The sequence below is a fragment of the Bacillus rossius genome, chromosome 6 (assembly GCF_032445375.1).
Source record: "Bacillus rossius redtenbacheri isolate Brsri chromosome 6, Brsri_v3, whole genome shotgun sequence".
NCBI lineage: Eukaryota > Metazoa > Arthropoda > Insecta > Phasmatodea > Bacillidae > Bacillus > Bacillus rossius.
In genome coordinates, this window is record NC_086334.1 from 29,603,437 (window position 1) to 29,626,490 (window position 23,054).

Consider the following 23,054-nt stretch of genomic DNA (forward strand, 5'->3'; position numbering starts at 1 on the left):
TTATTTATTTATTATATACCTTATTCTATTTAACGATCCACTAGCTCCCAAGTTGCTTGTGTGCAGGGAGTATAAAATTGTCTTGTTCACCACCTCGTGCCCCCTCTGGTAATACTTGTATTTTTCTCTATAATTTTGCCCAGCTGTTTCCTAGGCTTTTTTTATTAAATTAAAATAATATAATTTTAGGGTACGAGGGGCGTATCAGATTTAATACAATTTCTTGGACATGCGCCATAGCAGTTTTGCACTGTTTATCATGGAAAAAAAATTCAAGAACGCAAATTAAGAAATAAAAATTAAAATATAAACCTACAGTGTAAAGTCAAATCAGCTATGTCAAACAAATAAATCCAACGATGTACCTAAATAAGTATTATGAACAACACAACAACGACAGCACAGACGAACACATTCAGACTTAAACATCAGACAGCACAATAATTCCGTGGAAGGAATTTAGTCATGAAAAAAAATAATAACAGCTCAGACGAACACAGTGAGTGGGCTGAAAACTACGAGACAGTTTCCAAAATAATAGTGAATGCAGGCAAACAACAAAACCTAGACAACGCAGCAAATATACCAACACAGCGATGAAGATGACATATACTGTATTATAGACAACACGATAACAACATCGACGAACACAGTAGGTTTCCTATGACAACACAGTTGCAACATTTGGGGAACTGACATCTGTTCCCGGCATCAGGCACAAACGGACTGATATCCATCCGTCATCAGCCCGTTTGTGCCTGATGACGGGGAACAGATGCCAGTTACCGGAACGTCGCAACTGTTCTGTCGGTGTTGTTGTCGACGTTGTGTTGTCCATAACACCTTTTTCTGTTCATCATCGTTGTATTCGCGTATTTGCTGCGTTGTCCAGTGTTTTGTTGTCTGCCTGCATTTACTACTGTCATTCTCGAAACCGTCTCGTCGTTGATAGCCCGCCGTGTTCCTTCATCGTTTTGTTTTGTCCTTGATACTATTGTTTAGGTGCGTCGTCGAGTTTTGTCTGTTCGACACGTAGCTGGTTCAGGCTTGTTATCTGTCTGGAATTGTTTTCCATGACTAGAGACCTGCGAAATTCGCGGATTCATTGACCTCTAGGATAGTGTCCACAGTGTCCTTTAAATACTCGCGGAAATGACACCTGTTCATTGGCTACTGACGCGTGAGACGTCTCAACTAGGCTGTCCGTAATTCGGCACTTTCTTGGTTTAGTGTTTCCCATTGGCTCATAGTTACCCGGATAAAATGTGGGCCAATCGCAGAAGCGGTACTAAGGTATAGTTGTTTTGATGCTAGCCTATCGCGAAATGAATCCGTGAATTTTGCATGTCTCTATCCATCACAAACAGTACAATGTCCAAGGGAAGTGTGTGAAACCAGTTGACGCCGCGCGCGCTCACCGATGGTGGTGATGACGGTGACGGAGTAGAGCAGCGCGCCGCTGAAGGACCACTGGCGGTCCCCGTCTTGCAGGTCCTTGCCGTCGTAGCCGTCCATCTTGGTGGCGGCCACCACGCTCGTCTCGAACCTGCGCAGCTGCTCGTGCACCAGCCGCGTCCAGTTCTGCTCGTACAGCACATTCAGGCGCTCTGCGGACACACGCGCCCCGGGTCCCCGTCAGCCGCAGTGGCGTGGCCAGGGATTTGTGTATGGGGGGTGTTAAGAAGCATGGCCCCGCCGCCCCCCCCCCGTATTAAAGCGGGGGGGGGGGGGGGGGTCCGGGGGGCCCTCCCCCGGGAAAATTTGGATTTTAAGGTGTAAAATAGTTCTATTTTAGCAGTTTTCAGTACTAAAAATTTAAAATATTGTAATGGTAAATTTTTTTTATTAATTTTAATATGAAATTTGTTTGAGTGATGAATAAGAAATTAATTAAAGATTTGGTGCTAACGGGTGGGGGGGGGGGGTTAAACCCCTAAAATACCCCCCCCCCCACTCTGGCTACGCCCCTGCCGTCAGGCCCCGCCACCGACATTGCCCAACAATCATCATGTTTTTTTTTTAATTTACCTCGGTTCTGAAAAGTACAAAAAAAAAAAAATCAAATAATAATTTATCTTAGACCAATACAGATTATAACCCAATACAGTATTTAAAAAAAAAATTCCTAACCCTATTACAGATGATCCTGAAAATTTTTAATTGTAAATTTTTAATAACTATGGAAATACATGTGAGATTCAAAACGAAATAATTAAAATATATATTTTTTTAACAAAACCACGTTTTTAAAATGGACTAAAAAGTGTAAACTGAATTCTACTAGTGCCGTACAGATTCCTCACTCAATTACAGATTGTCATGAATATTTTTTATTGTATTTTTTTTTAATAGCTAGTGTAGGGGTTAGCTGTCGTTGAGAAAACTCACATGACAGTTCGGGTACCAGGCACAAGACCGAAAGTCATAAGACCGAAATTTCGGTCTTATGCCTTTCGGTGTTGTGCCTTTCGGTGTTGTGCCTTTCGGTCTAGTGCCTGACGCCAGATTTAAGACATATTCTTAGCGAGAGATAAATTCCATTTTTCTGTCTTGTGACATTCGGTCTTGTGCCTTTCGGTCTAGTGATTTTCGGTCTACTGCCGCGTCCCGACAGTTCATATCATTTGCAGTGCTATAAAATTGTTAGTGACCTAAGTAAACTATTCATATTACCTTGCATGCGCTCCACGTTTTTTTTTTTCGTTTTAAATATTACAGGTATTTCCATAGCTATTAAAAAATCACAATCACAAATTTTCAGGACAGTCTGTAACGAGCTTAGGAATCTGTGTAGGGCTAAGAGAATTTATTTTATACTTTCTAATCAGTTTTAAAAATGGTTTAGTAGAAAAAAATTTCATTATAATTTCTGCTTTTTAGTCCTTAAACCGATGACTTTTCCACCAAGAAATTATATAGTGTTTGTGAGTTTCTTTCTGACTGAAGAGAGCGCATCAAACTCTGTCTCGCTAGTTCAGTTGTATTAAAAAAATATATTTTATAGTTTGGGCAAATTAAAGGCTGATTTTTCTTTTAAAATAAACTATAGTATACTTATATATAAATAAACGGTATGCACTTCGCTCCTTGTTTGTTGTATTTTTTCTTTAAAGTTCGTATCAAAGTGGAATATTTTTTTTTAAATTTAAAAATTCTAGCATTATAAAATTTAAAAAAAATATATTAAGGCAGAGAAAAAGTATTTTCTCAGGCTGTGAGATTTAGGGTTATTTTCTGCTTTTTGGTTCTTAAATCACCTGGGAGTGCTGTGTTATGCATACCGTAACACTGTACTGGTCTGCTCGTAGTCTAACGACACGAATCCGGGGGCTTGCTAAAAAAAAAAAAAAAAAAAAAAAAACCCATACAAGTATGTACCAAACAGGCAAAAAAAAAACAGACAGACGAATAAGCAATTTAATTTTGCATTGTCAACCAGTTCTGAGCTATGTTCAAAGTATCAAGTCTCGAGCTCATCTGGAAGTTAGTTTAACATCGATTGCAAAATTTGCACCGAGCATACAAACAGTCAGACAAGTAAGCGATTTAATGAAAACGTGGTAATAATTACGTAAGGCGAATGCAGCGGAATATTAATGGTTCACCTAGGTCACTAACAACCTTATTGCACGGAAAATGATGTGAACTGTTGTGTGCGTTTTTCTCAACGACAGCTTTTCTCTACACTCCTTACTATTATCTATGACATGCGTCCTTCGTTTTGTTTAATCGGAGTGAGGAACTGGAGCCAATGTCCGCCATCTTGGATTGTAACGTCACAGCCGCCATATTTGATGACTTTGACCTTCACCCCGGCGGCCATCTTGGATAATCTTGGCCCCGGTTCGCCATATTGTATTCCGACATTTTGTATTATGACATCATAGCCACCATTTTGTTTTCTGGAACCTTCCGCCATTGAGGATTATGACTTCACGTCCGCCATTTGGTTTTCTATAACTTTGTGCCATCTTGGATTCCACCATTTTGTTTTCTAGAAATTTTCACAACATTGAATTCCACCATCTTTGATTATAACGTCACATTAGCCACAATGAAAATCCGTAATTATTATACAAATATATTGGGAAAAAAACTTAAAATTTATAAAAAAAAATTAAGGGCGCTTTAAAACAAATTAATAAAAAAAAACATACCTACGCGATGAAGCTAGGAGTTCACGGTGTTAAACAAGCTGCATGAGGCGCGAGCGTTGGCCCTGTGGCCAGGCCGGCGGGAGGCTGTCCGCGCGCGGGAATCAATGCAGGGCCGCGCTGCGCCTCACGCGGGATTAGGCGGGCTTCACCCCGCATTACCGCCCCGCCCCGCCCCGCTCAGCATTGTTGATACTAACGCCGCGAGCGGGCGTGCTCGCTCCGAGGCACCGGAGGAGTCCGTAGACGGACCGGACAATTGCTCCCACCAACGTGACGCTCGTAATATTACCCTCTCGAGGCGCCGCTTTCGACGAGAACGAGACAGAGTGCGGTTTTTCAATATGTCTCAATATGGCTCCATCGGTCCACGATCCGGCTTTACGCTTTCCCAGTCCCCCTTCCGTGTTCTCGCTCGACACAGAGACGATGGTTGCCTCCCGCCGAGACGATCAAAAATGCATTCACATCGCAAGTGGAAACGGCGACGACAATTGGATGTAAACACGAAAGTAAGTACAGATATGTTATCCACACGTATAAAGAGTTTCTAAATGAAAAGACGGGTCAGAAAATTGAAAAAAAAAAAAAAAAAAAAAAAAAAAAATCATACGGGTTGGTTCGTAGAATGAATCTAAATCAAATTTATTTTTTGTGAGAAGGCAGAATGAAGAATAATATAGTAGAACTACTACTTTTGAGACCTGTTAAATTTGAGAAAGTATAAATGTCACAGACTATATACTCTTCTTGACCGCAAAAAAGAAAACACTTACTGCAAAATCTTTGAAAATGTTCAGATTACGCGGAACCGACTATCACCAAAAATTTGCGCGATTTAATTGCTAAGAAAAACCTTTGAAGGCAAGGGTACTGTAGATTAAGCCTCGTTCAACTAGATTTCATTTTCCTCTTTTGCCGTCAAAAGAAACGAGTCCGCTGAATAATACAGCCTTTTATCAGCGACCCATGTAATTAACAACGACCCGCGCCTTCTGACGACCAACACCGCGTAATTGCTAATCACCGAACGAGTGACAAATTACACCGAAGGTTGTATGACGTCAGGCCGCGCCAGGGGAAGAGGGAGCGTGTCAATTAACTCTGCCAACCCATTTGCTATCAGTGGCTACCGGCGGTGAAATTTTCTCAACACGATGCCTTTGTGCGTGTGACAAAGGCGACCTATGACAGGCGCGGAAATCACACAATCTGGGTCCTTACGATAAAAAAATTAACAGTTAATCATGAGAATAAAATAAAATAACTTTTCTTTAACTCTACTTCGTAATTAATTTTAAAAATATTATTAATTTTTTTATTTTCCTTTTCAAATAGTATGAAAATATGTTCCTATGCAATCTACCATGTCATCATGCTTTACCCAAAAAATTGAACCATTTGAATGCTGTCCGTCTATAAACTAAAGTACTTAGGCCGGTATTCCAAGCCATAAAAATAAGGGTTCAGAGGTTGAATATGCTACATCTGTAACCTAAACGTATTTCTAGTGCACGATAGAACACGGCCAATCCCTTATTTTTAGGGAATGGTTTTTGGCGTCCTATCCGTTGCCGTTTTGTTGCCCAAATTCATCACATGCGCAGAGCTCACGTTTAGTTGATTTCGTCACATGGCGTACTCGCATCTGGCACCACTAACTCGTATATAATCACCTTAGTGTAACACACCCGGGGACGTATCGGGCGTGTTGGTGTCCAAAAAGAAACTTTATGATGGCAAAACTATCCTGAAATACATTTTGTATACTATAATGGTCATAACAATAAATAATTTCAACTTAAAAAGTATTTGAGAAAATCAGAATAACACAATTTAATAAGTGCGACGGTGCTGGTATCTCTGTAATTTTTGCTGTAACAATTGTATCGATGGTTGCCAAATGTCCGCTAAAATGCGTTGGAACCAGTTTCTAGCATGTGAATCTCCGTTTGAGATCCGTGAAGATCTCTGGCTGAGATCTGTGAAGCTCTGTTTGAACTCTGTTCAGCTCTGTAGAGAATCGTAAATCTCTGTGAAATTTTTGAAGCTTTGTGGAGAGTTGTGAAACTCCTTGGAGATTTGTGAAGCTCTTTGGAGATTTGTGAAGCTCTTTGGAGATTTGTGGAGCTATGTGGATGTCTGTGGAGCTTTATAGATTTCTGTGATGCTCTGTTAAGCTCTGAAGAGCCCCGTGGAACTATGTGGAACACTCTGGAGCTCTGTTTGATCGCTGTGGAGATTTGTGAAGCTTTTTGAGATTTTTTGAGCTCTTCTGATCTCTGTGTAGCTCTGTGCAACTCTGTGGATCTATTTAATGCTATTTTGAGCTCTGTTGTTCAATGTTGGTCGATTGCATTTACTGTAATTACCACGGTAATAACTAACGAAATTTAAAATTAAAAAAAAATGTGTTTAATAAGTTGTACATTAAATAATGTGGTTGGGCCCGACAAAATTATTTTCCCCCAGGCTCGTGAACTCAGCCCCACGTGCGCATGCGCACACATCGTCAGAGAAAGTCAACCAGTTAATTAGCGGAATTTCATCAAAAAACCAACATGTAGCATATAACCACGCGCGATAATTGGTGCGCAGCCCACTACATACCGAGGATCTAGTCGCAATAAGCCTGTGTGCATGACTACGCATCGTGAAAAACAACTTCCACAAACAGTCCTCAGCAAACAGCAACTGACATCCGGTGGGATCCGTGTTCGAATCCTGCTATTTATATCCCGATTTCAGTTTTCAAAGGCTTCACTTAATCTCTTTAATGAACTCGCTGTTAACGAGATTTATAACCAAATAAATATATGTCATATATTTATAAAAGTAAAACCTACAAATATGTACATGTCTGCTGCTTGAATGGCATAAGAATGGGCGATTTAAACGAAATTTTCTATTTTTGTTTAGTTTTGAAAACATGTAGAAAATTTATTACCTAACTTTAGACACATTAATTGCAAGAAAACGTAAATCGTTGTTCTAATTTGTATTTGCAGCGTGCTAAACAAAAGATTATTATCTGATGTGTTAATCTGTCATGAACATTTCAAAATTAGTTTTTTTTATAATGATACAGTACTATGGAAAAATTTTGGTAACGCCAAACTGGAGTCTTAATCGAGTAACGGAGAAAATTTTGCCTGGAATACTTGAGCTGGTTCGGAGAAATTTAGTTTCGTCGCGGAGGGGCGGTTGGCAAGACGCGGGGAAGCGCGCTGGGGCAGGAAGACGAGGGCAAACATGCCGGAGCGCCGCGCGACAACAGGGACACGCAGCTCAAGCCGTCGCATCCATCTTGCGGCGAAGGGACATTTGTCACGTGCCAGGTGCCAGGTCACACCTCCGAGCCTGCGCCGCACGACCGAGCCCGGGGCTGTGTGTCCCTGCGTCTGCGCAGGTCTCACATCAGCCAAACTCAACAGTGTCTGGCCTTAAGAGGCCACTCCAGTGTTTCAGGGGCACTACGCAACCCGCGTTAACCTCATAAGATTCAATGCAATTTTAATTTTGATTATAACTAATTAACTAATATAGATTTCGAAATGATGCTTGCTTGATATGTAAGACAACGATGCTCTTATCAAAGCCCCTTTCTTCAAAAACGTGCATAAATTATGGTTCAAACCTAGACAATAGTCTTATGCATATTAGTAAAGATTAGTATAAAACCATAATTTATGCACGTTTTTGAAGAAAGGGGCTTTGATAAGAGCATCTTTGTCTTACATATCAAGCAAGCATCATTTCGAAATCTATATTAGTTAATTAGTTACAAGCAAAATGAAAATAGCATTGAATCTTATGATGTTAACGCGGGTTGCGTAGTGCCCCTGAAACACTCGAGTGGCCTCTTAAGGTAGGGGAGTTAGTCGCAGTGCCAATACATGCATCAGCTGGCCAATTCCCCCCATGCATGCTACCACTTCTGCACGGTCGAAACCTTACATGCCGAGGCGTATAGGCTTTACCTTGGACGCACTACCTTGTTGGTACACAACCCTAACTTAACTCTCGGACTGTATTCTAGAACGTGTCCGAATCGATTCCTAGGAAGGAAACGAATCGGCGACCGTTTTAATAAACTGTGCCCTGCGCGAGGTTAGAAACTGGTTCCAAAGCATTCTGGCGGACCTTTAGCAACCGTAGATACGATATGTTACGGCAAAATGTTTTTTTTATTGATATCAGCACCGTCACATATATTAAATGGTAAATATTCTGATTTTCTCAAGTACCTACTTTTTGATTTGAAATTATTTATTATGACCATTCCAGGATAGTTTCGTTAACATAAAGATTCATTTGGACTCGTTTGGTACGTCCCTCGATATTCACGATATTGAATATGTACGAAATTGAGTAGTATAAACCCGCCAGACGCGGGGCCGCCATCTGGACGAAATTAACGAAAACGTGAGCTCTGCGCATGCGCGGAATTCGGGCAACAGATAAGATACGTATAGGACACCAAAATACGTTCCCTAAAAAATCAGGGACTGGCCGTGTCCTTTCGTGCACTAGATACACGGTTAGGGAACAGTTGTAGCGTATTCAACACTTAAACCCATTTTTTTGTGTCTTGGAATGTTGGCCTTAGGGCGGGTATTATGACCTTCGGTTAAACCTAAGGCTACAATGTAACTGCAAGATGGCTCTTAATTTGTCTTTCGATCTTCAGTTAAGACTTACTCTGAGATATTCTTTCGGTTGAAGTTTACGTGAATGTACTGGGGGCTGGCTGGTTAGCCCAGAGCTAAAAGCTAACAAGCACCAGAAAATAAAATTGCGAGATATCAAGCGAGGTTAGTTAAATCCCAAATGAAATAAATTGTAAATATATAAATTCATATGCGATGGCTTAAAAAAATGTTAAATTAAATTCGTTTGAAAATTTCAAAACGAGTATCATTCCCACCTATATCGTGTGTTCGTGAGAATTAATCTCCGGATTTGAACATGATTTTCGGCAAGGAATGTTTACTAAAATACTGTCCATCTTGTTAAAATTCACCAAACAGTTAACACTATAAATTTTCCCTTTGTCTTTGCGAACTTTGGTTCGCGCCATCCACCACAGATGGCAGCACCATGGTAACACATCTCCGTTCCACGCGACTTCCGTTCCATTCACGAAATACCGTATTCCGAGAGTGGAAACCACAAGTCTGTTTTTGCAGAGCCTATTCAATGAATTACTCTTTTTGAATATTAACAAAACTTAATGGTCGTTCCGTAAAAGAAAAAATTTGTAACGATTCATTGATTGATTTTCAGAGAGAGAGAGAGAGAGAGAGAGAGAGAGAGAGAGAGAGAGAGACCTATTGAATGTCTATAAAACTAACTTTTTTATGAGAGCAGATTTTCATAAAATAAATCATGAAATCATTAAACGATAAAAGCTGTTTATTTAACTAAGCGGACGGGTTCGCCCCAAGGAGAAAATTGACGCGGTGAGACCTCGTGGACATAGAGAAATGACACACAATCACTATTTATGTGTCTATGAAACTGATTTTTTTCCTGCAATTTAAATTGTAATATACAAAAAGGGTGTTGAAAATTGAAACAAATATGGCGACACTACAAACTGTCAGGATCTTTATTTTTTTCTTACTCTCTAATTATTTCCTTACAATAGCATTCACTCTCGCTCTCTCTTTCTATTCCCCCTCCCCAGGAGCGTTAAACGTTTAACGCAACCTTGTTGGAAGTCGCATTAGAAGTATAACTTCAATAAATAAATTTTATGAAATATTGCTTATTTTACCTTTTTATTGACTCGATGTAAGTTTTTGGACATACGCCATTGCTAGCATTCTTAGCAATGGCGTATGTCCAAAAACTTACATCGAGTCATGCACTCCCATTGCACAAATCTTTTAAAAATATTACCTATTTATTGTGAACTCACACAGTTAAATTATCTTCCTGACGAAAGAAAAAAAGTCCGTAAAAACTGACACACTGCATCAACTTTGCTGTATTTAAGTGGCACGGGTGTGATGTTCTCCTGGTGCGTGCGAGACGTTTGCTGGAACTGGAGTAGGTACCTCCCCTCCGCCGAGTCAGAGATCTCGGCGGTTCGGCAAGTTGCTGCGACCCGCAGATGCAGTCCTCGACCCAGTGATCCATAAATCAGCGGCGTCACCCTGAACTTGACTTGTCTGCAAATCACCCGTTTCCTCCCGATTTCATTCGCAGATAGAAAATGAAACTGATGCCAGGAACCTGCTTTTATATAAGTCATATTTATATGTATATATATATGTGTAAGATAAAAAGGAGGTACGTTCTCCCAGGCTTCGACGGCATTTCTACGAGCGGCCCGCACTCTCTGTTCCTTTCTTTCTCCATTCCCTTTTCTCTCCTCGAGTGGATTTGCCGGGAAGGTGGGAAGAAGGCGTAATCGAAAGGGATGAGTAATGGGCGGCCAGACGGCTTCCCAAGGGCCGGTGGAAGGAGGAGGGGGGGGGGGGGAAGCCCTGGAGAGGGCGGAGGTTAACGCCAAGTAAGCCCAATAGTCGGCGAGAGAAATGGAAAAACTATAGAGGAAGCTGGGGCAGGAGAGGAAAAAAAAAAAGGAGGAAAGAGAAGTGAGAGGGCACCGTCAGTTCTTTTTAACTAGCAAACAATATTTCGCGAGAAATGCCACATGTCATTTTTATGGCCGCCCTACCTTTCCTTTTTTATTCCTCTTATTTGGTAACGTATTAAGAGTGTATAAATAGAAAAAAAAGGATCGTTCGTACAATTTATTAGAAACATTTCTATGACTACAGGTGTGTGAATTAATACATCCTGTAAACAGATAAAGTTACTTTTAATTTAATTGTACGTTACGTATAATGTTTTAGGGGAACACTTAAGTTAAAATATTTTTCATACCTCAGGCTAGAGGTGGGTTGTTACAGCAATTTTCGGTATCTGTTCCAACCTGATACTGATACAGCATTGTACCATGTTACAAGTCTCTGATACTTCTGTATCAGACGGTCCCAGGAGGCAACAAAGCTCCGCGTACGCAGACCGTGCGACCGGAAGGAGAATCTGATACATTATTTATCACGCCTGGTAATTCTCTACCTCTGATACTCTCATGCCCGCCTGATACAACCAGTATCAATCAGTTCAACATTCACTGCAGTTCGTCCTGGCCGTGTATCACCATGTTGCGGGCTGTCATGCTTTGTAGTTAGTATCTTTATAGTGAAATAAGGAATGGATAAGTGCACGAAAAAGACTTCATTTGTGTGGAATTTTTTCACGGAAAATAATGAGTTTGCTAATTGTAATTTGTGTAAACAAAAACTGAGTTATAAATCATCGACTAATCTGAAGAAACATTTGAAAAAACATTGATATAGTATGCTCACTAATGTACCTATCTGTTTTTTTATTTTTTATTTTTGATAAAATCGTGAATTTTTAATGTATAAAAACACTAGTTACTAATTGTTTTCGAAAAAAGAAAGTCCATATGTTGATTACATCTGTTATTAGTGTCAACTGAGAATTTATTTGCATTTTCATAGCTGTTAGGTGCACAAATATAAATATTATATCTTGTATTAATGTACTTTTTAATATTAAAATTTCATTAGTTTTATTATTGAACGAGACTGTGCACGCACTGCGCACTGAGCGTACTTTGAAGTAGGACAATAAACAAAACGACTTGTAACCAGGGCTGCCACTCTGATATTCATGAAAAACCTAGATAACCTACAAAAAACTTAGACACATGGGTAAAAAACCCAGATGCGTCTAAAATGCTATCGTTGAAAATGTTTGCGTACTAATTCAAAAATATAAACATAACTGGTTTTAATATAAAACAATTAATTACCTTACAAGACTGAAAACGGTTAAATACAACCAATACAAGAAAATTACACTGCAGCAAAATGGCTGTATAAGTAATTCTTGGACCAGCACATATCATAAAAAAACCTACAAATATATACATGACAAAACAAACACCATCACTGCATTCTTTAAACCGGTAATTGTTTTTATAAAACTGCATCATGTACGTTAGTCTTTATTCAGAGTCTGATTCTACAAGATTGGTTTGAAGGTTAATTGTTGCATTGGTTTTGTGTTCTGCAAGCCTCTTTGAAGAATGTGTCTAATTTAATATTCGACTTAGCTTCTTGAAAACTAGTTTTGTGTTTATATGTATTTTTGTGTGTGAAACACATAGACTTGTTTGCATTTATCAAACAGATATTGCAACAGATACAGTAGCTACTACCTTTATTATTGTTTTAGGTATAAAAATAATTAAAATTATAAAAAACCTAGAATTGTTGGAATTCATTATTTAAAAACCCAGAAACCCAAACACCATTGGAAAAACCCAGATCTGGGTGGAAAAACCCATGAGTGGCAGCCCTGCTTGTAACAATATCGCTTTGCGCCTCTCCTTCAAGGCTTCAACGCCTTTCCCTGCGCTTCCTCCCCTACATTCTTTCCCTTCTTTATCCGTTATTCGTCGTTCCTGCTCCCTCCCCTTTCACAAGCTCCGCCCAAGTGACCGTCATCTGCGATCGGGTACTGCGCTCATTGGCCGTGGTGTTGTTCCAGGTGAATTCTGAACTGATACTAAAGTCTCTGATACTTTTCAAGTGTACTCGTTTGCCGTTCCTGATACAGGCGCGTATCAGTGCCAAAGTATCAGGTTGATACTTTCCGACCCACCTCTACCTCAGGCTTAGTCAGTTTTAATTAATTTCATCTGTATGCATCTTAAATATTTCGCTATTAAAACTGAACACGACTGTTTAAATAAACTACAGCGTAGCGTCTACAAATGTGCGGTTTATTATTATTACAACTACTAGAACTTTTTTTTTAAATATTACACATGATTCCTGAATAGTTAAAAATAATTATGGTTTCGTTATCATTTCACGAGTTTTCTACATAATTCATATTTGGTTTTTGAAGTAGATATTACATGACTTCCGACTGTAAAACCAAGGAAGTCTAATGTGAGGAGGCAAAAAATGAAAACCGCTCATGCTAGAACGAATGAAACAATTAATGTACCCCACCCCGCCTTGAAGTAGAAAGATATTCCCTGTATGACCACAGGTAACGGTGACACACCTAACACAATGAAAGCGCCAAAATATATTTGTGAGTTCATATCAAACATTTTTCTAAAACTCTTAAAATTGTTTTTAAAAATGATTTTATAATTTTCTTCAGAATCAAAAAAGTAAAATAATAACTGTGTATTTATGTTAAATAGTTGAACAATCAATTTTGTTCGACGAAGGAGATTGGGCCTACCAATTTTAGACGTCAGCTAAAACCAATGTCTAACAACGATGTCACTTAATGATCAAAAACCTTTGGAATTCACTATTAAAAAACCCTTATATTCATAAAAGATATAGCCGACTTGACGCAGCCCTTTAGATGTAGTTACTATTCCACATGACTGAGTCCTGCGTTTTATACGACACGAATTCTAGTTCATAATTTCTAAAAAAAATTATCGGTAATATACTAGGTGGTACAATATGACGATGGTGAGGTAGAAATTGACTTCTACTACGTCATCTACTAACGTTGAAGTCACTCCGGAATCTGAACTGAACAGAGAAACAAAACGGGACATTTTCAATCTATAATTTTAACATTTTTTTTTAAAGAAATGAAGATATTTGTTATATTTATTTTGTTGAGTTTCCAGTATGAATAAAATTGCTCGCCCTACTGAATTTTGAATTTAAAATAAGAATTACAAACAATTTACTAAGTACCTTAAACAATAAAAATTCCTTTGATTTGAGACAGTGTAACATACAAAGATATTATTTTATATAATATCACTTCAAATTTAAAGTATTCTTGAATTTTAAATGAATGATAGATGTCAGTGTGAAATTTAAATTTTTAGTTAAATTTATGCTTTTATTTTAATATCTCGAAATAAATTATCAAGGAAGAATCGTAAAAAAATGCCACCATGAAGTATGTTTTATTTAAAAAAGACGTTAACAAAAATTATTTATTATTTTAATTGTAAAGATAGATGGAGTGTCATTCTCATTTCGTCTTCAATATATAAAATTTCAAATATTGCACACATCCACTCACTAACATTTTCCCCCATGATACCCTACCACCCATTTATATACTCACGTGCCTAGGTACGGGAAAAACGAACGTGTTCGGTGATCTTTAGGATGGTTTCCAAAGCCATCCACACACTCTGAAAAATTTCCCTGCTCTTTTGCCTCTTGAGAAATGTCTTGTTATTCGATGCTTATTTTGCTGAGGGTATCTCATTGGCCAAGTATCCTCCACTCAAACACTGTGGGCCAATCTAAAAAGAAAGGTCAAAGCTAAAATGGTTTTAGTTTTAGTCTATCACTAAATCTAACGAAGAATTGTTACCGGTGTATACGATTATACTATATATAAACGCAATGAGTAAGAAACAAATGATTGTAGGAAAACTGAGGTAGACTATATGTACGACACTTACAACCTAGGTCAATTTCTAAGGGTGGCAATTTCGCTTTCAAAAATTAATCTTAGGAAGGGTATTTCTGCAAATCTGTAACATTTTTATTAACTTTTGAAATGAATATTGTGTTTTTCGGTTCATTTAAGCCACCCTTAATACGCAACCACCTGAGAGTGCTTATCTTAACAGAAAAGTGAATATTGGGGTGGATGCAAGCACATGCTGTGTAATTAAAAAAAATTACAGACCTCATTTTTTTCTAACTGAGCTGTCAAGAACTTTTATCATATGTTACGCAGTTGACACATTGTCAAAGCTGTAAAATCTGCTATCACTTTGATGTTCGATTTTTAATTCAGCAAAATGTCTAAAAGTTCATAAAAATTACAGTCAAATAATTACTGTGTCAATTTTCTGGTTCACGTTTAGAAGTTAAAATAAAGTGTTTATTGATAAAATCTAAGCAAAAAAATGTCATTATGATTTCAACTATTTGTCAGGCAATAGTTAATCAATGATGGATCCGTGCAAATAAGACCAAAAACAGTCTATGTAATCCTTAGATTATGATGTAAGCAGGTTATAATTTTTTTAAAAATAAACATTTAATATAAACTCACTGTGGTGAAACTGGTAATAAAACAATTTTTATTTTGTGATACACACTTAGCAACAAAATTTAAACGTTAAAATAACATAAAATGAAACGAGGGGTGGACACAGTTCTTGTGTATTTTCCCATATACAGGTGTTGTATACATAAATATACGAATGTATAAAAATTAATTTTCTTGTTCATGTTCACAAACTTGCTTAAATATACATATATACAAATACTCATACATACTTAGCAAACTGAAGAAATTTTATAAGATAGCTGGAATGAAAATCGAAAACTGTGGGTGAATTTTGAAAGCGTTTGTTTTATCATCCGTAAAATGTACTCAATCGGTGTGAATTTATTCTTAATTTGTTGCTTTCTAAAAGGAAAACCAACGCTACTTGGGTTTTCCCAAAGTTATTTATTACGAGACTATGTTACTTATGGAAAATTGCCATAAAAATAGTTTACCAATAACTATTTGAGGAAGTTTGCAAAACTAGTTTTATGATTACATCACGGACGTAATTACACAAGATTTATAGCAAATTTACTATTGCGTTTACTTTAATAACAATCGATTAAATAATATTATAAAAATGATAAAGTTAGTGAGAAATGTAATGTAAAGTATGTATGTTAGTGTATAAAATAACACGCAATGATTCTAAGCTGGTTGGTTCCTCGGCCTGTCGATGCCATCGGCTTGGGTCTGGCCAGGAAGGTGTGAAATGCGGGCCTGTAAATATCTCCGAGGAGCTAACGGGACGAGAGGACGATGTAGGAATAGGGGAAGGAGAAGGGGCGGAAACGAACGAAAAGCTTTAACGTCATGGCCAGCTCGCACGCACGCACACAGAACAACCAACACTCGGCGCGCCCCCAGGGAAATTTGCTCCCAGGGAAGTTACTTAGCTCCGCGGAGGACCGCGAGGCGGGGGGGGGGGGGGTTGAAGGGGGAAAAGGGGGTGGGGTTGGGGTGGAGAGGTGGCCAGCAATCCTGGAGAATTGAACGCCTTAATCTTGCACGACGCCGCTTCAAGACGTCTCGCCGACGAGCCGAGAAGGTTTACGTCTTTCAGGACGTAACTTCATTACCACCTGAGATGTTATGATGGTTCGCAGTTCCCATTTAGCGTACAGCGTCGTAAATAAGCGTAGTTTTACATATCCTAGATTAAGGCTGGAACACAGGGAACTACTAACTAGGTTCCACCATTTTAAATTGAGGATTGCCAGTTCTTTCTTAAGATTTTTTTTGCGATTTTTATTTTCATTTTTGATATAAATTTGGTTTTGATAAATACTGTAATTTTTTTTGTAAATGGATCAGAAATATTCATGTAGATAAAATGACATATTTATGTATAGGTATGTATTTAAATTTAAACATTTACATGAAAACAACTGTATAACAACAAAATAGTGTTAGCATTAATACTGGGTTCGGATTCTTACACAGTTATTTATGTATTTTGTTATGCCAGTACCTCCAGTAGTTAAAGTTATTTGTAAACAGTTCCTTGAATAACTTTCCAGTATTAACTACGCACATTAATAAACACAATAAAACAAAATTAATTCAAACTATTGAATAATCGATAATCTTATCAAAGTTTAAAAAAATGCTTGAATGAAACATACATTAAATATAAACTTATTTGCTGATTTCCGTAAGAAATGATATTATATTAAAACACGTATTTCATATATACAAAACAATAGCCGTGTGTTGTACAAATTTACAATATATTTTGTAAAGTACAGATATTTTCCCGTCTGCGCCTGACACCATCAGACTTGCTGGCATCTAGTAAGGGAGTATTTGGGCAGAGGGAAACACAACGGGGTTTGAGCTTATGGATGTGCACCGTGCCACGGGCCATATTCGCAAGGTAACCTGAGCTCACACGCCAGGATCATATTTTTTTTCTTTCTTCAAGAACTTATTATTTGATTAATTGTGTAAATCAGTATTGTTAAACAGCTTTATATGAGTATTGTTTTAGCTGTGACTAAATTGTTTTTAATTGAAACTTATTTCAAGGCCAAATTTTAATCAAACGTTTTCGTGTAACATTGTTCTAAAACGTTTCTGACGCCAAAGAGAGCACTTAAGAGTCGGGGTTTGAATTGCCAAAGAAGTTTCATTTCTATCACATGTACCGAGTTACAAGCGCTCATTTTTTTTACTGATTTCAGTTTTATTAAGTGTGGTGTAACTCTGGACTCGAATCTATGCCGTTTGTGTTGCATATGTATATAACTGAAAATTGTGGGAACCAGGGGGAAAATTAAGCTAATGAGTTTCGGGAGTGTGTTATAAAACGAGTGGCGGTGAGGAAAAAGAAGGGAGGTGAGCGTGGCAAAGCACCGAGTATGATTCGAAGTCCTTGGATGTCTCTCCGCCGGTATTACTATTCAGGTCGGAGCGCGCCCGGCGGCAGACAAAACCGCAGAGAAGCGTTTAAGAATCCGTTTAGTGGATTCCTTCCCCCCCCCCCAATCTCTCCCCCCTGCCCTCATGGAGAGATCTCGCTGCTGGCGGGTCCGTCGCGGATGTTGAAAAGGAGATGGCGAGTAATCCGCTTGTACCGACGTCGACCCTCGAGGAGGGGGGAGGGGTGGAAGGGAAGGGAAGGGAAGAGGGAAGCGCTCTCTCATTAGCAGGAGAGCCACGACGTGCGGTATCTCCGCGGGGTTATGGCGCTACCTGCGGCAGCCTTACCACCACCCCCCCTCGCCAGACCCACCACACAAGGGCCATACCGACGACTTTAACGTCCCCCTTACCCTCCCCCAACCGGGCGGGTGCTTGCTCTCTTCGCAGAGTCGGGGCACGCTCCGCTCAGGAGATAAACTCGCGCTGCGATTTCTTGCACCTCGCCTCTGTACTCTTGATTCCTCTCGTGGTCCCCAGGGAGAGCGGCAGTCCCCCCCTCCCCCCCTTTTCACTCCTTCACCCAGACGACTTAAGTCTTGGGCTTACACGCCAGGTTCACAATTTTTTAAACCTTCATTTTATCGTCATTGCAATTAGTTACGGGCTGTTTCTGTAACCTCTATCTCATCTGTTGTTCTGTCACCGGTAGTTAAGACACATATTAATTAAGTGTAATATGACATGAATATCGTCACGTTTCCTCTTGCCCGAGGTAGGCCATACTCGGATGGAATGCCACACCTGAGGGACAGACCTGTCGTTCCGGCCAGCCGGAAGAATGCGCGAAGTGAGGTGAAATGAGATGGAGTATGTAGATTAGCTCAATGAAATAGCTGGAGTATTGGAAAAAAATGAAGGTGCTGCTCCCAATTATTTCAATAAAATAAATTCGCTAAAAAGCACAAAATTCGCGTCTGTTTACAACAATTAAACATAATCCAGACGCTCAGTGATCCATCTTGAATACTTTCTATGTCATTCACAATGAAAAAAATGTTGTCCAGCTACATCTTCGAAGGTAAATACCTACCAGCCTTAGGAATCACTACTATTAACTTACTATGTCGTGATGAACCTGCAACCGAAGTTGGTCGGTTTGAATTCAGACTCACACTGTATAGGAAAAATTCCGCGGGAGTTGCGTAAAAATTACAAGAATCCAACATGGCGGGCACAACCGAGCACGCCCGCAGCGGAGGTCCTGGTGGCACAAGCCACGTCGGGGAGGAAAAGAGGGCCTGGGTGGAAGGGGAGATGCTTTTAAAATTAAATTTCGCGAGCTTCGTCTCCCGGAGGTGTGGTTAGCGCGGGGAGTAAAATACCGCACCGTCCCAGAGGGTGAAATTTCTGGGACGGAATCACGGTTAATAGCCGCACCGGAGGTGAACCTTGATCTCGCGACAAGCGTGGTCTTTCGGGGAGCAGGCATTCGGGTGGCTTGTATTCAGCGCGAGTGTCCGAAGTGACCTGATTACCATATGATATCTATTTATTCCGTCTTAAATAGCTGCAATTACATACAGGTAACCCATAATACAACGTCAAGCCGAAAACTGCCGATATACCAATTAATAATGGTTCCGAACAATCTATTTTTTTTTAACAAAATGTCTTCAGAGTTCGAGCTAAATGCTTTTTTTTTTAGTTTTTAAATCCTCCCCATGTAACAAATAATTAGATATTGTGACTAAAATTTGTTGCAATGCAATCATAAATAAATCTAATATTGATAACAATTCACAATAAAAACAAACTTGAAATAATTTTTTTGGAAAAGGGGGGGGGGGGGGGAGTCTTTTAACGACTTATGCGGCAACAAGTTTTAATCGAGTAATTTTGACTAATAAAATTGTAAAAAAAATCACTTTGCTAACTTAGCCATATTTTCAAATAACTTGTAAAGTTAGCAGAGAATGTTTTTTAGAATACAACTATTCAAATTTAAAAATAGTTTTCCCAAGTCTTCTAAAAAATTCTTTTCACCTGAAAGTGTAGCATAATAGATTATATGCAGGGTTATTTATGACTTTGTAAAAAAAAACTTAGACACGGTATTTAATAAGTAAGTGCATGATGGGGATTTAAAAACTAAAAAAAGGCGTATAACTCCAAACAACGACAATTTTTTTAAATTTTGTTTTTTTTCATTAAGTACCGTAATTTACTGGCCTGTAAACTGTTACCAACTTGACGTTAATGTATGAAGGCCTTTTTTATAAACCAAAATCACATGGCCTAACTGAACAAGGCCAAGCTTACAGAATTGAAGACGTTGGAAAATATATGAAGATTTAAGTTGAAACAGAGCCATCAAGGTGGATTGTTTGGCACGAGCTCAATAAACAAGCTATGCAGTGGACACTTACTAATCGATGATGACACTTTAATGAGTTAAAATGGCAGAAACAAAGATAACTTTCTTTTCTCAATGTGTTTGTTAACAATTTAAGACATTGGGAAATTCCTATTATCACTCCTTACACTAAATGATTGATCAAAAATTACACATGTGATATTACATAACACAACAAAAATTTTTTCCAAGTTCCTGGCATTTACTTCATTACCTTACACTATTTTATTTTACAGTTCGCATAATATTTTACAAAGCCACTAATTTCTGTGATCCATTGTCCACACACTGGCCAAGCGCTAATAGAGCGAGACATCAGTGTACCCTTTTGCTCTCCTGTAAGCCACTCTTTCTCTCTCGGTGACTCCTATTCGTGACGTAACCACTGACTGGCAAGTGTGGGGGTCTACAGAGGTGAAAATGAACTGGCCTCCCTACCCCATCTAACTTTCAACTTAGTACGCCTCCCGGGTGTTCTGTCGGTTCCTGGTGTTTTCTTCGGGTAGCACTGTCCTGTCACGATGCAGCTCGGGCTTGAATCAACTCGGACTGATTCCAGAGCTCGGAACACACTGCATACAGGCTGCGCTTCGGCGACCTGATGGCATTGCCGTCTGAGGCCACGTCATTAGCCTGGCCCCGGGCGGCGACACAGGCGCTGCAGACAGCCGCGCCTGGCCTCAAAGCGAGGCGCCGCTCTCTGAGGCGAGCCGTGCGGCGGCACTGATTGCAGCCGTCGCGTGCACTTCATTAGTGCAGAGTCGGAGGCCGACCAGGCCAGGTGCATCGTCCGCTGGCCGCGTCGTGACTCTGCCGTGCTCAGGGCTGTACTCTTGTTGTGTGCATGGACACTTACAGGCCTGCACAGCCCCGACCGGATCACTGCTTCCTTGGGCGATTGAGGGAGGGGGCAGATGGAGGGGAGAGAGGGGGAGTGAGCGTGGGATAGGGGTGACTGCACGAGATAGGAGTGAAATAGATAGTAGAGTAGAGAGATAAGGGAAAGGGAACGAGATAAGAGATAAGATATATATATAAGGGGATTGGAGAGAGACAGGGGAAGGAAATGTGAGATAGATGGAAGGAATAAAGATAGGAGAAATGTAATTAGAGAGGCGAATGGGAATAAGAGATAGATACATGGGAAAGTGAATTAGAGATAAGGGAAAGTGAATAAGATATGGGGGAAAGTAAATAAGATATGGGGAAAGTGAATGAGAAATGGGGAAAGGGAATGAGAGATGAGGAAAAGGGAATGACAGATGGAGGAAAATGAATGATGGAGAAAGGGAATGATGGAATGGGGAAAAGGGAATGAGAGATAGGGTACAGAGGAATGTAAGCGAGGTAGAAGGGAAAGAGAGAGAGAAAGGGGGGAAGGGAATGTGGACAAGGGAGTAGAGGGAATGTAAACGAGGTAGAAGGGAATAAGAGAGAGGAAAAAAGGAGTGAGAGAATGAGGGAGAAAAGTGAGAGGGGGAGAAAATAAAACGGGGTAGGAGAGAGAAGAAGAAGGCGATAGGGAGGGAGATATAAATAATGAGGCCAAGTAATGTTCAGGTTGGGGCTTGAAACTGTGCCACAAGCTTGGTTAGCAAAACTTTCCACCGCGATGAAAAAGATTTTCTCAGAGTAACCCAAAAAATAGATAGTAAGGCGAATTCCAGGAGGACACAAAGATAATATTTATATTGAAGATGGTTGCAACAGTGTGTACTGAAACGTCGGGCATGCCATCTTCTCCACGTACATTGTCTCAACCCAGAACCTAAGAAATAGTTATTTTTTTTTACTTATCTCTGTTTCTTTTCCCATTTTTCGATGTTTTTTATCTGTGTTAAATGTTTGGCCTTCAAGCGCATTTTGTTTGGATGCTGCGAAGAAGACGTATTTAAAGTGCTAATAGAGGGTATAAGAAGGTTTTTAGAATTTTACTAAACAATAAGTTACAGGCTATTTTTTGAACACTTGGTATATATTTTAGAAAACAATAACAAAGGTACATAAATATTTAATTCAAATAAATGAAAACCAATAAATATAATGTGCCCGTATCAACTACAGGAGATGTTTTGACATTAAGCCTGTTATTAAATCAATGTGCGGAATTTATGTGACCGTGATAATAAAATTTATCTGTCTCGCTGAAGTGACATTTAGAAAGATATTTCATGAATGAGTACAGCCACGTTATGTTCGACCTTCCCGAACTTCCAATACGCCTTTTCGAAACGACGTTGAAGGACTGCCACATACGCACTCCATTATCGTACTTGGCCTGTGGATGCGCGGCGGAACACATTAATCACGTGACACGTCTGTCATCACGCATGGGGCGTCCAATAAACGTGATTAAATTTATAATAGCCATACCGTCGAATCGCTAAAAGCTGTCCAGGGATCCACATAGATCATGCCGTCACTAAAGTAATTGATATTTATACAAAATGAAAAACGTTTTTCTTTGGCTGTTTTAAAAATTCTAGAAATCCAAGTGAAATTATTTCTATTATTTTTATTTAAAGTTTATAACTTCAAAAAACTCTTTGACTACGCTCAGTAAAATTTCTGCAATAATAAATAGTGATGTATAAATTTAAGATTCGGTAATGTAATTTTAATGGTTTAGAAAGGAACCAAAATCTCCTCGGGTAAACAGAAGGAATTCTATTGCAGCTGTTCCCAAACATTTTCCGTTAGCAGAGCATTTTATGGTATAGTATTTTGTCCCGGCTCTCTAGTCGAAATTTGTGTACAATAATAAAAAAAAGATAAAAAAGATATTTTTGAATGAAGCTTTTTTGCTAAGGGGAGTAGCAAATAAATGGGGCTTAAGCTACTGGTATTGGTGCGTGGTGTGTGGTGGCGGTGTTAGCCATCTTGGATTGGGACTTCACGGCGGCCATATTGGATGACCTTGACCTTGAACCCGGCGGCCATCTCGGATTATGACATTTTAGATTTCGTCATTTTGAATTATGACATCACATCCACCATTTTGGTTTCTA

General features: G+C 39.3%; 1 protein-coding gene across 1 annotated transcript in view; it reads right to left on the reverse strand.

Annotated features, from left to right (window-relative positions):
- Positions 1-23,054, reverse strand: part of LOC134533414 (TWiK family of potassium channels protein 12-like) — a 321,365-nt gene that overhangs the window by 31,358 nt on the left and 266,953 nt on the right. The window contains exon 3 of the mRNA XM_063370936.1: positions 1,419-1,607. Coding sequence (XP_063227006.1) covers positions 1,419-1,515 — 97 coding nt within the window. The 5' untranslated portion in view covers positions 1,516-1,607. The remainder of the gene's footprint in view (positions 1-1,418; positions 1,608-23,054) is intronic.